Source organism: Diplotaxodon limnothrissa, linkage group LG10 (assembly GCF_057381915.1).
Source record: "Diplotaxodon limnothrissa isolate DT_005_m linkage group LG10, D_limnothrissa_male_GT1.1, whole genome shotgun sequence".
Lineage (NCBI taxonomy): Eukaryota > Metazoa > Chordata > Actinopteri > Cichliformes > Cichlidae > Diplotaxodon > Diplotaxodon limnothrissa.
Window position 1 is genome coordinate 15017687 of NC_140605.1, and position 15133 is coordinate 15032819.

The 15133-nt window shown below is 43.6% G+C and overlaps 2 protein-coding genes across 2 annotated transcripts; one reads left to right on the forward strand and one right to left on the reverse strand.

Annotated features, from left to right (window-relative positions):
- Positions 1–5469: 5469 nt before the first annotated feature.
- LOC146624077 (uncharacterized) lies at positions 5470–7948 on the reverse strand. The gene is made up of 2 exons (XM_085363664.1): positions 6846–7948; positions 5470–6766 (listed from the first exon to the last, which is right to left on the reverse strand). Exons 1-2 carry the CDS (start codon positions 7552–7554, stop codon positions 5814–5816), a joined length of 1662 nt encoding a protein of 553 aa, XP_085219790.1. The 5' UTR covers positions 7555–7948; the 3' UTR covers positions 5470–5813.
- Positions 7949–12092: 4144 nt separating this feature from the next.
- LOC146624078 (LRRN4 C-terminal-like protein) lies at positions 12093–13974 on the forward strand. Its single transcript, XM_085363665.1, has 2 exons — positions 12093–12153; positions 12895–13974. The coding sequence occupies exon 2, from the start codon at positions 12908–12910 to the stop codon at positions 13622–13624; it is 717 nt and encodes a 238-aa protein (XP_085219791.1). The 5' UTR covers positions 12093–12153; positions 12895–12907; the 3' UTR covers positions 13625–13974.
- Positions 13975–15133: the final 1159 nt, after the last annotated feature.

Genomic DNA, 15133 nt, shown 5'->3' on the forward strand with positions numbered 1-15133 from the left:
TGATACGTACGATGGTCTTTCGTTCTACACGGTGCATTTCAAGGTCCTGCACCCATCCGTCGGTAAACTGTACCTGGGCTTGTTGCAGTGACCGGAAGTTACTAAACTTCATGAGTGTATGCACTCACTCCAAGAACCGTATAATTATAAATATGCATATAAATATGCTACGATGAGATAGCTGACTTCATCTAACTAGCAAATGTTGTCCAGGCTACGTTGGTGATACAGTTTTTTTTAATGTGTATGATATTTTTGTCATGCGATTTTAAAGCTGGTCCTACAACCGCATCCAAGAATAACATGCAGCTTATCTCAGAACTGTCGGTGAAAATTATTCTTGGAGCGAAGTTTAATTGAGCTGCATTTTAAAGAGGTGCAATTTCACAATTTGTGTATATTTTCTAAGTTCACTATTTTGTATGTGTTGAGAAAAACACAGATTTTAAAATTACATGGTCTAATATTTACATTTAGCATATAACTGCAACATTATTTTTTCGTTTGTTTTTTTTAAAGACTCGAAAGGACTTGAAATTCAAAGTTTCAGACTTGTGACTTGACTCGGACTTTTACACCAGTGACTTGAGACTCGACTCTGACTTGCCTGACATTACTTGAGACTTGACTTGAGACTTGAGGATAAAGACTTGAGACTTACTTGAGACTTGCAAAACAATGACTTGGTCCCACCTCTGCTATTGTTCCACCAGACAATAGATTGCAGTAAGTTTAGTGATCCTGTAACTTTTTTATCTACTGCACGTTGAAATTTCTCTTTGTCCATTTTATTTATTTGTGACCAAACAGATACAACAAGGTGCTGGAAGCATTTCTCAGAGAATTTCGTCCATATTGACGTGATAGCATAACACAGTTGGTGCAGATTTTTGGGCTGCACATCCGGCATGTGGATCTCCTGGTCCAAAGGTGCTCCGTTAGGTGTAGATCTGGTGGCTGTGGAGGCTTTGTGAGTATAGCAAACTCACTGTCATGTTCAAGTAACCAGTTTGAGATTATCTGAGCTTTGTGACATGATGTGTTATCCTGCTGGTAACAGCCATCAGAAGATGGGTACACTGTGGCTGTTTAAATGATGCTCATTGGTCATAAGAGGCCCAGATTGTGCCAGGAAAATATCCCGCACACCATTACACTTCCAGCAGCAGCCCGAACTACTGATGCACAGCAGGGTGGATCGATGCTGAACCGCTACCATCAACACTCATCAGCAGGTAACCTTTTTTCCAATCTTGTATTATTCAATTTTGGGGAGCCCACATTCTTTGACCCAGTGTGGTCTTCTGCTACTGCTGCTGTAACAAATCTCCTTTAAGGTTTTATGTGTTGTGTATTCAGATGCTCTTCTGCACACTGATTGTGACCAGTGATTATTTAAGTAACTGTTACCTTCCTATCTGTGGTCGACTCCTTTGTCACGTGGTGTGAGCAGAATCATCTGCAGCTCAACGTGGCAAAGACCAAGGAATTGATCGTGGACTTCAGGAAGACCAGGAAACACTTGACCCCTGTTTCAATCCAGGGGGTCAATGCTGACATTGTGGAGGACTATAAATACCTCGGTATACACATTGACAATAAACTGGACTGGGCTAAAGACACCACAGCACTTTACAGGAAGGGCCAGAGTCGTCTCTATTTTTTGAGGCGACTGAGGTGCTTCAACATCTGCCGGACAATGCTCAGGATTTTCTACGAGTCTGTTGTGGCCAGTGTGATCCTCTACGGCCTTGCATACTGGGTTGGGGGGGGGGGGGGGAGAAGCAGGCTGAGGGTCGAAGATGCCAACAGACTCAATAAACTGATCCGTAAGGCCAGTAATGTTGTGGGGATGGAGCTGGACTCCCTTAAGGTGGTGTTGGAGAGGCGGATGTTGTCCAAGATAAAGACAATGTTGGATAACACCTCCCACCCACTCCACAACATACTGGTCAGTCACAGGAGCATGTTCAGTGAAAGACTGAGGTTACCAAAGTCTACATGTCTAATTTAACTGAATTGCTGCCATGTGATTGGCAGATTAGACATTTGCATTAACAAGCAGCTGAACAGGTGCACTTACAATAGCTGGTGAGTGTATACCAGAAAGTACAGTTCTTTGATTGGAACTGTATCACAGCATTAACTATCCTTTCTCTGTGTTAAAGGCTCATCCAGCTTTGAATGGATAATGTTTGCGTGAGACGTCCCAAATATTTTTGACAATCCCAAACATGTCTTTAGCAGTATTTTATGCAAATGCGTTCTGGGAGCTATGACTGCTAATTATATCAAGACGTATCCAATTTACGCTTACGAATCAACACATTTATGTGCTATGAACCTTGATGAGCGTGACCTCCTCTGGAGGGGATATAACCAGGAGGGACCTTGATCTGTTTTATGGCAAATATTACAAAAAGAAAAGAGTTTTAAGTCTTATAGTGTAGCCAACAATGTTATGGAGGAAAGCATTCTCATTTTTTTCAGGTCCATCTAACCTGTTAAGTTTCTGTAATCGTACCAAAGGCTAACTTATACCTTAAACAGCAGTTTGGTGTTTTTGAACACAGATGTCATTACTCAGCACTGCAAGGAGAGCAAAGTGTTATTTGGGATCTGTGTCTGGGTGTGACCACACCACCTACACAATCTATTCTGGCAGCGTTTCAGGCAGTGTGGAAACTCTCCCCCCAGGCTTAATGCGGTTTTTCCTGCCATAATACGACAAAACAATAAAATGAAACAAGATGAAATGGCAGCTTTACATGGCTCAGTGAGCAGTTAGGCGGCTGATCGAGCTCACAGATTATTTACTACCTACACACGATATAAATTATCTGGGTGTGTTTTGGCTTTAAAGCAACTTTTTCCCCTTTTTCCCCTAAAAAAAACCCCCCAAAAACAAAACAAAAGAGAGAAAAAACAATTATAAACAAGGCCCTTTAATATAGTAACATGTACAGTATGAATGTGAAGTGGGTGAACAAATAAGCATAAAAAAGTAATTCATTTCACATTTAAACACTGATTTCTTAGGGAATAATGCCATTTCTGTTCAAGCCTACATGCAAAGGTCCCCCCCACCCCTCAAACCCACCCATGTGTAATACAAAAAACAATAAATATGCTTATCTGGGGCAAAGACTACCTTCTTGGTATACACAGTGACAAATATTTAACACTTTTAGTGTCACTTTAAAATGACTTGTACATAGAATAGTTACATGGAGGTCGTTATAGTAGTACACATGTTAAATAACACCACACAGTTTAGCTCAAAGGGCTGAGAAGATTAATGCTCTGCTGTTAACGCCTGGTGCGCTGTAGCATCAGGAACAAGTGTAACTGGGTTACAAACATTTACATGGTATGTTAGTATACTGCTGCTTTCAGCACAATGTGTGTTTCCTTTAAAAAACAAAACTGTTGCACGACAACTTAAGCACAACCCTTACTAAACCGAATAAAAATGCTCTAACTACATTCTTATATACACAAACAGCTGAGAGGCATTGTTGCCAGCGGAGGAACAGATATGCACATGCAAGCACCAACGTCTGTCTGCTAGCGACTGCCTAGTAACAATGATACAAGTCCAGAAAAAGAAAATCTTTCCAGACATACAGTAGCAGCGTGAAAAAAACAAAACAAAAAGAATAAAATAAAAATGGAATGCTAAACTGAGGTCCACGGGGAGACGTTATTTAGCGAGAAGAGAGAATAGGAGAGTGTTTGAGCTCCTGATGTGGTGCACAAAGATGCCAGCTAATTGCCTTCAACTAGTCCTGTATGATTTGATAAACAAATAAATGCACTGAGTGATTTCTTCAAAACAGGATGTCTTCGACACAGATAATTTCCGTTTGATAACATAACAATTGTGGACCGATGAGGGCTCTGCACAGTGACGGGAAGAGATAAGAGAGGAGAACTGGCTGAGAGAGAGAGGGGTGATGGCTGACTGAAATTTGGCTCACGACACACACACACACACACACACACACACACACACACACACACACACACACACACACACACTCAGCTGAAATTACACTTTAGCTTTTGGTCTGTTAGTGTTTTATATGGCATTGCTACAGCCTTTCATTATAAAAAGGAAACAGCAGGGACAGCAGTGGTGTAATAAAAACAAGCATACTGTTGTCGTTTTTTAAAGCAGCATATTTTAGATTAAAATGTTACCGTTTCCACCTATAGAGGGCAATAAAGTATCTACCCGGGGTTTTACTGAAGTTGTCAGTGAAAGAAATCAGATGCTTCATTCACTCACATTCAAACTCTGATGAGCTTTTTTGCCCAGGGATGCTTTGGCGTGCACACTGGAGCAGCCGGACATTAAACCATCAACTTTCTGATTAGTGGATGGCCCGCTCAACCTCCTGGTGACTGTATCTCAGAAGGCATATTACTAACAATGTTACCAAGAACATGAGCCCTAGCACCTTCATAAAAGAAATCAGGATAAAAGTTGGTCGACTGGGCCGATTGTGATCCGTGACCACTGAAACAGCTTGTGCATATAAATCTGGCTTTAAATAAAGCATGAGCATCAAAGATGAAAGGAGCAGAGGTGGGAAGATATTAATATACCATGAAAGGAGACCATTTTGGACTACCTTGGCTATAAAGCCATCATAGTTTACGCAATTTGAAAGTTGAGTGTTAAGGCCTTTATACATTAAACATGTAAAATTCACACAAATATTTTGTGCAGCCTCGCTTGTTCTCAATGCAGCCGTTCATACCAACCAGGTATGATTTTTTTCTAATTTTTCGCATGTGCATAAACAGAGCTGACCAATCAGATTACTGCGTTTTCCAACAAGTGTGCTCAAAGCGCACACCGGTGCTGAACATACAATTATATGGAAACAAGAAAATAATATTATTTTACCTCAGACACACAACTAGACGCTGCTCCGGGTCAATCTGCTCACTGAAATGATTTCTCTGCCTCCTCAGGTGTTAAATGTTCTTAAATGTACGAAAGCTGCCGTGATACAGCTTCAACTCCTGGATTAAACCAGCTTGTGAGAACTGGAGAAAATCAGAATCATTGTTTCTTCTTCTTGATGTCGATTTGACGTTACATGACAAATTCGCATCCAAAATAAATTCGGATTTTTGTGACATTTTTCCACAATGTGCTTGGTGTGTAAAGGCCTTTATCTGGTACTTCAGCTGAGGGAAATTCGCCCACATTAGACATTGGTCAGTTTCATAGATGTGATTATAAATGCCCAAACCTGATCAATTTATTATGATTTAAAAAAAACAAAATAAAAACCTACAAACTAAATATGTTGTTACCAAATCCTTTTTCTGTAACAGTAAGGATGCCTTCATTATTGTGAGTGTTTTATAAATTCATGCCCAGCTCCGAAGTTTTTTTAAAATATTCTTCCTCTTTTTTTTTTTCTTTTTTTTTTTTACATTTTTTGGCTTGTGCCCACATCTGCAATAAATTTCCCAAATTATTGCCAGAAAGTTTGCAATCCAGCAACTTCCCGGAATCTGTACACTACCTGCACTGCTCCATAAACATCTGTATGAAAGAACAGCTGCTGCTGAAGAATGTACCGTGGTAATTTAAAACTAAGCTTCACATCTAAAAGTGTAACACTTTAATATCTTGGACAAACTAAGCTCCAAGGCTCTGGTTATATGTAGCCTGGTTCATCACCCTAACACTGCGGAGTGAAGGTGACCTCGTGGTCCATCAAACTACACAAACACATCAGTCTGTGCTTTTTTTAAAAACACCAACAGCGAGGCACCTCTTTAACCTCCACCTAGACACAGTCTACAACTGAGCTGTCATCCTCCTCAGCTCCCCACTCCCCAAACCTCATCTGCGGAGACGGAGCTGCTGGATGGAGGTTATTAATGTCGTCCATGGCGTCTGGGTCGGCGTCTTCATTGGTGCCGATTCCCATGTGACCGCCTTCCTCGCGGTGCGTGCGGATGTGTTTCCGCAGAGCCGCAGGCTCTTTGAAAGTGCGGTTGCAGAAAGGGCAGCAGCACGGCCTCTCTCCGGTGTGGATCAGCTGGTGGTGTTTCAGGTGCTGCAGGCGACTGAGCCGCTTCCCGCAGATGGCACACACGTAGGGCTTCTCCCCCGTGTGGGTGCGCCGATGTTTACGCAGACCATCCAGGTGGCGGAAGCAATTTCCGCACTCTGAGCAAGAGTACGGCTTCTCCCCCGTGTGTATGCGCAGGTGGGTTTTAAGCGCCCCTGACTCGCGGAACCGACGGCCGCAGACTCCACACGGGTATGGCTTCTCGCCTGTGTGGATGCGGATGTGCTTCTTCAAGCTGGAGATCAGACGGAAGGTCTTTCCGCACTCCAAGCAGTGGTGAGGCCGATCTCCAGGGGGCTCGACCACTGCCGTGTCAGGAGCTGATGGTCCTGCAGAGTCATCAGCTCCGCCCGATGAAGCGCTGTCACCTCTTCCTGCTCCAGGAGTCCTAGCTAACTGTTTCTGTCCATTAAGTCCGCCCAAGGCACTACTGCATTCACGCATGGGTCTTTGGTGACGCAGTGGGTGAGGGAAAGATCGCTGGGAACCTGCCTCTCCTCCAACTTGACCGTAGCCAAGATCTCCCACGTTATGTGACGACCGTTCTCCGTCCCCCGTCGCTATGCTGTCCTTCCTGTTGGGTTGAGTGGAGCCTGAAGCTGGTCCCTGCTCCTCTTTAATCTCAAATCTGGACGCTCCACCAGGTCCCTGAGACTGCCTCTCGTCTATAGACAAAAATAAAACATGTACATCATTACCATGTTTGAACACAGTCATCAATCTTTGCAAAAGCTCCACACTCACCTGGTCGGCCAGAATCGGAGCACATATGAGATGCATTGGATGTGAAGGAGTCCAGAGCGTGGTTGGTCACAGAGCCATCTGGCTGGATTGAAAGCTGGCACATTTTGTACTCATCTCTTGGTTCAAACCCATGAAGTGACTCATCCACAGAGCCACCAAGACCCAAGTCGACACCCGCTCCATTCACGTTTCTGGGGTTCTGGTGGTCCCTGTCCAAAGTCATGGAAGCCATGGAAGACAGCGACGGGGCAAACACTGACTGACTGATTGACTGAGGGCCCGTGTAGGACACCTGAAGCTGATCTATGAGCTTCTGAGCACTGCACAGGCACTCCTGCAGGGTCTTCAGCTCCCTCTCAGACACTTCCAGGCGCACTTTGAGCCTTTCGTTCTCCTGCTCCTTATGCAGCAACTCCTGCTGAGTCTCATTGAGCACTAGCACCACTTCCCCGAGCAGAGTGTCCACTGCTGCGGACATGGCGGTTTGGATGGTCGGGGCGAGACGCGATTTGAGCGACGTTACAGTCACACTGCCCTGCGAGCCTCCGTATCCACCCTTGTCGGCTTTGCGATCGTAACAGGATTCAATCCTGTCGGGGATGCTAACAGCGCTTTGTTTGCGGTTCCCACTGTGGAGCGAGCTGCTGCCGCTGTTTGACGGAGAGGAGGAATCCATGCTTCCAGCATAGCCCGTCCTCCTGGAAGTCATTATTATTATAATGCAGTTAGCTAGCTGGTATTCAGTCAGCTAACGTTTACACGCCGTGCTCCTGAAAACAGCTCACAAATATGAGCACCAAGAGAGGGGAAACTCTGCGGGTTTTGTTGCTTTACTGTGTGAGAGCAATGACTGTCAATGACTACATGCGCCTCATTAGCTGTTTAACTGGCGCTGCCGACAAAAACAATGTAGGTAACTCTCCGCTGGGCCTGGCTCTGGCCCGCTCTCTGCAGGAGTAACAAGGCCAGACGGCAGAGGACCACTGCTAACGCTGCGGCCCCGATGGAGAGGTGTGCTGCCGCTCTTTAGCTGTCCTAATAAAGTCTACGAGTTATTGTTCAAAACACGTCCACTCTGCACAGCGACTCACCCATCTCCTGCCTCCGTCTGCAGCGACTGTAAGCGCAGGCCCGTCGCGTGTTTGTGACGTCAGAATATGGGGGCTCGTTTTACCCAGGGTAGAGACTCGCAGGAGGTTCTGCGCACCTAGTGACTTATCTTGCTTTAATCTCACAAAACATTCGAGTTTAGACACGTCCCAGTTCGTACATTTTTTTCTTTCGTTTTCTACTTCTACCCTGAACTACAGCTACAAAAATGAATATCAGATTCATGTTTTGGGGAGTACTTTTTAAAATATGTTCTTCAGTGAAATAGAAAAAATCCCTGTAAGTTCTTCTAATTTTTTAAACACCCAACTGGCCACAGTTGTGTCAGCACTTTTGGCAAAGTTTTATGGGCAGAACTTTGTTCTACCAGAAACTGGATTTGAAGAATTCAAGTTACAATTTAGATTCAATCCGAGGAATTCAAATTCGAATTTAACTTATTCAAATTCAGTTTCTGATGGCACAATGTTCTGCCCATACTTTTAACCGTTCTTTTTCCAGGTTGGTTAAGAATGTACAGCATCTGTAATGACTGTAAAAAAAACACGTATTGGTGGCACAAGTTTCATTTTATTTTGGATTCTAAGCCACACAGCCTCAAAAGTATACATACAGAATATACACACACACACACACACTCACTAATATTTGGTTAAATATCTCTTAGCAAGTTGCACCTCAACCATTTCAGTAACCATGAAGAAGCTTCTGGGATAATTCTGGCTGTATGTTTGAAGAATCTTATTGTTAAAATAGGTAGAGTTCACTTAAATTGGTTTGGTTTCCTAGTATGGTCCAGACTATTAAGCCTAGCTTTTAATCCTGACTTTGGGAAGGCCATCCAAGAAGTTCAATGTTAGCTTCTTTATCCATTCAAAACCTCTCTTAATGTGTGTTTGGGGTCATTGTCCTGCTGATTTAAAGTGAAGTTAAATAATGTGGAGGTAGTAGTAGTCCTACACATTGTGCTCACATTTAGGCATCCAATACCTAACCTGTCATTGTGGCCAAATGTCTTTGTGCCTTCTGTCCATAAAAGTTTTCACCAGAAGGCATTTGGATTGTCCAGTTAGGTAGCTGCCTGGGACTTTCCGGAACATCTGAACATATTTCCTTTCAACTGAGGGTGACAGTTTGAGTCTTCTTGTTTGGGGCGATCGTGGCTCAAGAGTTGGGATTTCGCCTTGTATTCCGAAGGTTGCCAGTTTGAGCCCCGGCTTGGACAGTCTCGGTCGTTGTGTCCTTGGGCAAGACACTTCACCCGTTGCCTACTAGTGGTGGTCACGAGGGCCCAGTGGCGCCAGTGTCCGGCAGCCTCTGTCAGTGCGCCCCAGGGCAGCTGTGGCTACAGTGTAGCTTACCATCACCTGTGTGTGGATGACTGGATGTGTAAAGCGCTTTGGGGTCCTTAGGGACCAGTAAAGCGCTATACAAATACAGCCCATTTACCATTTAATGAAACTTTTAGTCTGCCTGGTGGTTTCTGGAGCAACTAGAGCGAAAAGTGTTTGTTAAAGTGTAATGGACAAGTGTATCCTGATTTACAGCCTTAATCCCATGTTTCAGGGTGAAATTGGCTCCACAATTCCTGGCAGTACAGCAGCCATTTGATGAGGAGAAAAAAATAATAGATACAAGTAGCGCTCACAGTCTGAAGTACGCCCAGGTCACCGACCTCTTGGTCAGGCTGACCCTGTGGAGAAAACATCTGCAGTCTGCTCCAGGCGAAGCTTCACAGAACCACTAAAGGTCCACTAAATCTGAGGAAACTGGCCAAAAGCACCATGAACTTTATGTTTTGCAGATGTCAGTGCAATCCATCATGCACACTAATTAATGTCAAATCCACCCATTGCAGTTACGGCCCACACAGAACAAATCTGCTGTAATCAAGATTTTTTGTGTGTTCCCTCTAAAAATTTTTTTTAGAGACACAGGCTGATGAATGAGCCAGATAAGAACCTGGACGTTGCTTTACAATCGGACCGGCTCCTCTCAGACACGAACACCCTCAGGACTTCAGCATATGTTCCTTTTTATATTAATACTGGTTGTTCACAAAGATTGTGTGAACTATCGGGACAATTTCCACTTACTGTTTTCTTTTCCTGTAGGCCGTGGAAAAAACTGTAAATGGTTTACGTGACCACATGTGGAAAGAAGGCAAGCACCATTATTAACCATACCAAGATCTCCTGTGGAGATCTGTTCCAGATATAACAGGACCTTGGAGTATTTGTTTGTGCTGCTTTAGTTTCATATATAAGAATAATCAATTCCTTATAGAGTCATTTCTGATGAGGAAAGCAGACCTATCCCCAGCCGCGGGCAGTGTTTTTTAAAAGGAAAAACTGATGTGACCTGTGGCAAATAAAAAAGGGTAGACCATTTCAGGATTATGCAACAACCCATTTAACAGTTACCATCTGCTGGGATTTGTGTCTTACTCAGGGACTTTACATTTGTCATATTGCCTGTCACACCCTCTCTGCTTTCATTAAATTCTAAAGACAGTTAAATGTTTTATTGACTTATTGTGAATAAAATCCCCCTTACTTTGTTATAGAGGATATAACTTAACAGTATAATACTATCAGCTCTTTAGCTGCCATCACACTGAGTCACATGATGTGATGCCGTCACATGATTCAGTATTTGTATTACACAGAAATAAAAAGTCAGCGTCAAGACTGTGCAACCACCCTGAAGATGAATGTTGTCTGGGTGTGATGAACCCCGTCCAAGCCAGAGAGGTCAGCTTTTTGTTTAACACTGATTTGACCCACTCAAACACCGGAAGCCAGACTGCACAGTCACAGCAATGAAAATGCAAACCATGACTTAGACTATACCCATTTATTAATTACTTGAACGTAAACATTTACACACTAACGAGCTTCTGGGCCCAACAAAGTAAAACAAAAAACAAACCCCAAAACATAAAGTTAACGTACTTTATTATACAATAAGTGAACAGTTTCCTGTATTTTCATAGAAATTTGTTACAGTGTGTGAAATGAAGTATGGAGGAAAACTGACGCAGGCTTCGCAGTATTGAACTCTGATATAATAACAACACACGCTGCACAATATAAACAGAGCATTACTCAGAAGCATCCTGGATGCAGATATATATATACACGTGCCCCCTTCACACCCACACGCTCTCCTATATATCCAAAAACATGTTCACACATCCACAGATAGAAGCGAGAAGCGACAAACACTTATACCGCACCTGATAATGATATAGGAAATAAAACTTTTAATTCATCCATCTGGTGTCTGCTGAATAACGGCAGGAACGATGTATTTGGGTATTTGAGCGGGATTGTGACTCATTCAGCGCATCAGTTTTCAACAGACTTTATCTGAGCTGTAGGTATCCCTCAGGTACAGGACGGTGTGCTTTGTGTTTTTCTGTGACTTTAGCTCAAAAGCAGGGCAGAGATATGAGAGAACAGTTGGGTTTAAAGCCACGTGAAGTTTTTAACAGGTAACAAAAAATAATCTCATACAACTGGCTTTTGACATCCACCACGTTTTCTACTCAATTTATTTTATGCTTTCATTTTTTTCTTCAAGGAGAAATAAGTACATACGTTACAAATGATTCCCAGCACAGGTCCGGTCTGTTTCCTTATTAGTAATTCGGTGAACAGCTGCTAAACAGTTTCCTCTATTTGACTCTGGAGCTGTTTCAATGGAAGTCACAGTCTACGTGTAGCCACTACGTGTATGCCAATGATGAAAAACATTTAGATGAATCAAAGCTAGAGCTTTCCAGTCCTCTGTAAATCCCTTCTCCCCTAAAAGGGAAACGAGCCTTCATTAACAAATGAGACATGCTCTGAATAATGTGCTTGTTGTGAAAGAATGAGACAAAAAAATGTGGTCACCAAATTAACCAGTGGTGATGTAACTAATAGCAGACTATAGTATTTCTCCACTAAATGGCGTGCACAGCTGCTCACTCACAGACACATCACTAAACAATTTGGCAAAGAGGGAGGTGGAGCTGGTGCAGAAGCCAAAGCATAAGGAATAAGGGAGGACAGAAAGAAGGAGGCGATTGTTGGGCAGAAGGAAAACATATAAAGAGGGAGAGACCACACCGGAGAGAGCAACTGGAAGAGAGGCGAGGAGAAAGAAGCTCATCGGTGTTCTGATAGCGTTTTCAAACTTCTCCGAGAAACAGGTAAATGGATATCTTTTTATTACACAGTTTCAGTGAGTAGCGTTAAGCTGCAAGTTGCCAAAACAGCTTGCATAAAGTAGATTAGTATTCAATGGGGGCTCCTACTCCGTTCACCGCACTGAGATTTTTGAATGGCCCCATTGTTAGGTTGCTATGCAAGTTCACCACACAGCATATTTCAGGTACGCTCGTGTGGATTCTCAAGAAGCAGCAGCTTTCCTGTAACTAGATACAGCTGACAAGCCTGCGCTGATTCCTGGCGTGCAGGCATTTGAACCCTCTTGTGCAATAGGCCAGTGGAATGCTAAAGTGGAGTGTGGAACCTCCAAGTCTTAACAAATGAGGACTATTACTTGCAGTTTGATATACAACACTAGACATCATTTATTAACACTTTGTAGAGCACTCAATTTCAGCTACTTAGGTGTCGGCATTTTGTCATTTTGCCTATTTGAAAGCTATGTGGGCTGGGAAAAAGTTTTGATTTTGACCGATTTATTTTCCCACTGAAAATAGCGCTTTATTCAAGTCAGTCGATTCATTCGAAACGGTCCTTTGCCTCTGCAGGTAGATCATCTCCAAAAGACACAGAATCAGGGGGAAATATGTTCTCATTCTGGCTCTTTCATACAAGAGACAAAGCAACTGACTTACTAAATGTACACACAGTTAGAAGCCCGAGGGGCTTAAAAACAGATTCTAAAATATTCTGATGGAATTCTACTTTTTTATGTTTTCCAGTACAACGGCTGCCATGAGGGACCTTACTTTCCCACTCGGGATCATATGCCTGCTTTTCATCAGAGGTTACTGCCCCCTGCCTATGAGCTCAGAAGGGATGCATCCCATGGGAATTCACGGCCCATACGCACACTCAGACAAGGATTCTCTTGTTGACGATGAGGATTACAGTCGATATGAAGATACAACCACTAGATCATCCAAGACGTTGATTCCAAGTAGAGGGACCCTTAAGCAGTGTGACTATGATCCCTGTCTTGAAGGCCAGATCTCCTGTTTTGAGCTTGCAGCCTCCTCTAACTGCTTGTGTCCGGGGTTCACTTTAAATAATGTGCCCCCAGAAGCGCCCAAACTAAGCTCAGTATCCTGGAACGGGTCCGAAGTTGTACTTCAGTGGTGCACACCTTATTCATTCGTCACAGCCTATGTTGTGACTGTCGGAGGGCAGGAGAGGCAGAAGTTTGAGGAGGACCGGAGAAGCGGAGGAGTGGGCGAAGTTGGCAACATAGCAGAAGTTTGCGTGGTGGCCGTGAATGATGCCGGAGCCAGCGAAGGATCTTGTATGATGTACCATCCCAGAGATAACAGCCTGCCTTTGACAGCAGGGCTCATCGGGGGAGCCCTGGGCTTCCTGCTGCTCCTCTTGCTGGCCGTCCTGCTGTGGAGGCACAAGAGGCAAAGGAAACAGGAGGCCACCATCTCCATGCACAACACAGCTGAGACGAGGTGAACAGGAAGCACCGCAAGACTGGACACTCGTCGAGAGAAGTCTGTGCTCTGAGACTCTTCTGCATTATTGCAGTTAGCTATGAAAACACGATAACATCTGAGGTTTCCTGCACCACGAGGCTTTCTCAAAACAAGAGGAAGCAGCGATGTATTCATTTCACATGAATACATCCAACTGGTTATGCTCATCGCCTGATGCCTCCATCCTGAAAACCCCTCGGTGCGAGAAAGTCCCACATCCACAACAAATGCATAAAATTACTCACAGAATTCATTACTTGCAAATTTTTTTTTTTTTTCCCCAGAAATGAAACCCTGAAGACAAACATCAAGGAAAACATCCCAGCATGTGGTCCCTGCTTTCAACTTGCTTAGCTGAGCAGCACAGTGTGTAACTGCTAATAGTGGGGTAAAAATATTTGAAGCTTACATGATAAAAGTTTTAAAAGCGCCACTATGGTGCTCCACGACTTTATTACTTGACAGAAGTGTATCTTTCCTAATCTTCTGTGCAAATTAGAGGTTTCTTGGAGTAGTGTTTACAAAATAGTGACGTGTATTAAAGTGTTAATAGCATAAAGCACAAGTAAAATGACAACAAGCACAAATTCTGTTTGAAAGAGTACAGCAGAAGGCATAAGAGATGGTAGCAAAGGTTCAAATGGCACTATAATTTTTATATAATATAATTAGGGTTTGTTTGCTGTTGAGCTCTGTGATGGGATGGCGATCTCTCTGGGCTGTACCGCCTCCTCTGCTCTATGAGGGCTGAGGAAGGCTCCCCCAGGAAAGGAAAAAGATGCTGTCACTTACTGTTGTAGACATCAGCCTACCTTTCTGACATGTCTCCCCAATGTGATGTTGTGTAAAGTTGGTCAGAAGGTTCCTTTGTGAGTGCGCATGCGCCATTAGCGTGCTGCCTGCTGTAACCCCTAATTTCCCTCGGGATGAATAAAGTATTCTGATTCTGATTGAAACTCTCTGTGAGAGCTCCTCGTGTAATGGAAGTAATTAAAGCGTGAATGGATCGATTGTTGGAAACTGACTTAAACTGTATTTATTACAATTGTGTTCTTTTTTCGCCTCTGGACGTTAAATGTGTTTGATTGACCACTTTTGCTCGAGCCTGACTATTAAAATTAAGTAAAACGTCGCCTTAGTCACCACCGCTGTGTCGAAACGTGTCATTTTGTATCATCTTTTACTTGGTAGGATGGGTGTGCTTTTCCATCTGTCTTATTGACGGAAGTTATGTCAGCGCCCTGGACGAGCACCAGTGTTCGATGATGTTTTTTCCAGCTGTCACACAATCGCTTTTTCAGAGGGATATGGATTTTGCGAGGGCTGTCTCATCCCATCTGAGACTTCCCGTCACGCCGCATCGGGCTGATGAGAAGCTTGAGGCTTTTTTTTTCTCTCTGCCATGATGAGAAGAAAGTCCAAAATTTTAATCCCCCCCCTCAGTTTATCTCATGTTCAGGCCTCCATCTGCGTTTCTAGCAGCAATGTT

What these genes read in the sequence shown, in the direction of transcription:
- LOC146624077 (XM_085363664.1), bottom strand. Translation starts at nt 7,554, where the DNA reads ATGACTTCCAGGAGGACGGGCTATGCTGGAAGCATGGATTCCTCCTCT. An exon ending in CTCCGATTCTGGCCGACCAG is followed by an intron (nt 6,767 to 6,845) that starts GTGAGTGTGGAG and finishes TTTTGTCTATAG; the next exon opens with ACGAGAGGCAGTCTCAGGGA.
- LOC146624078 (XM_085363665.1), top strand. Translation starts at nt 12,908, where the DNA reads ATGAGGGACCTTACTTTCCCACTCGGGATCATATGCCTGCTTTTCATC.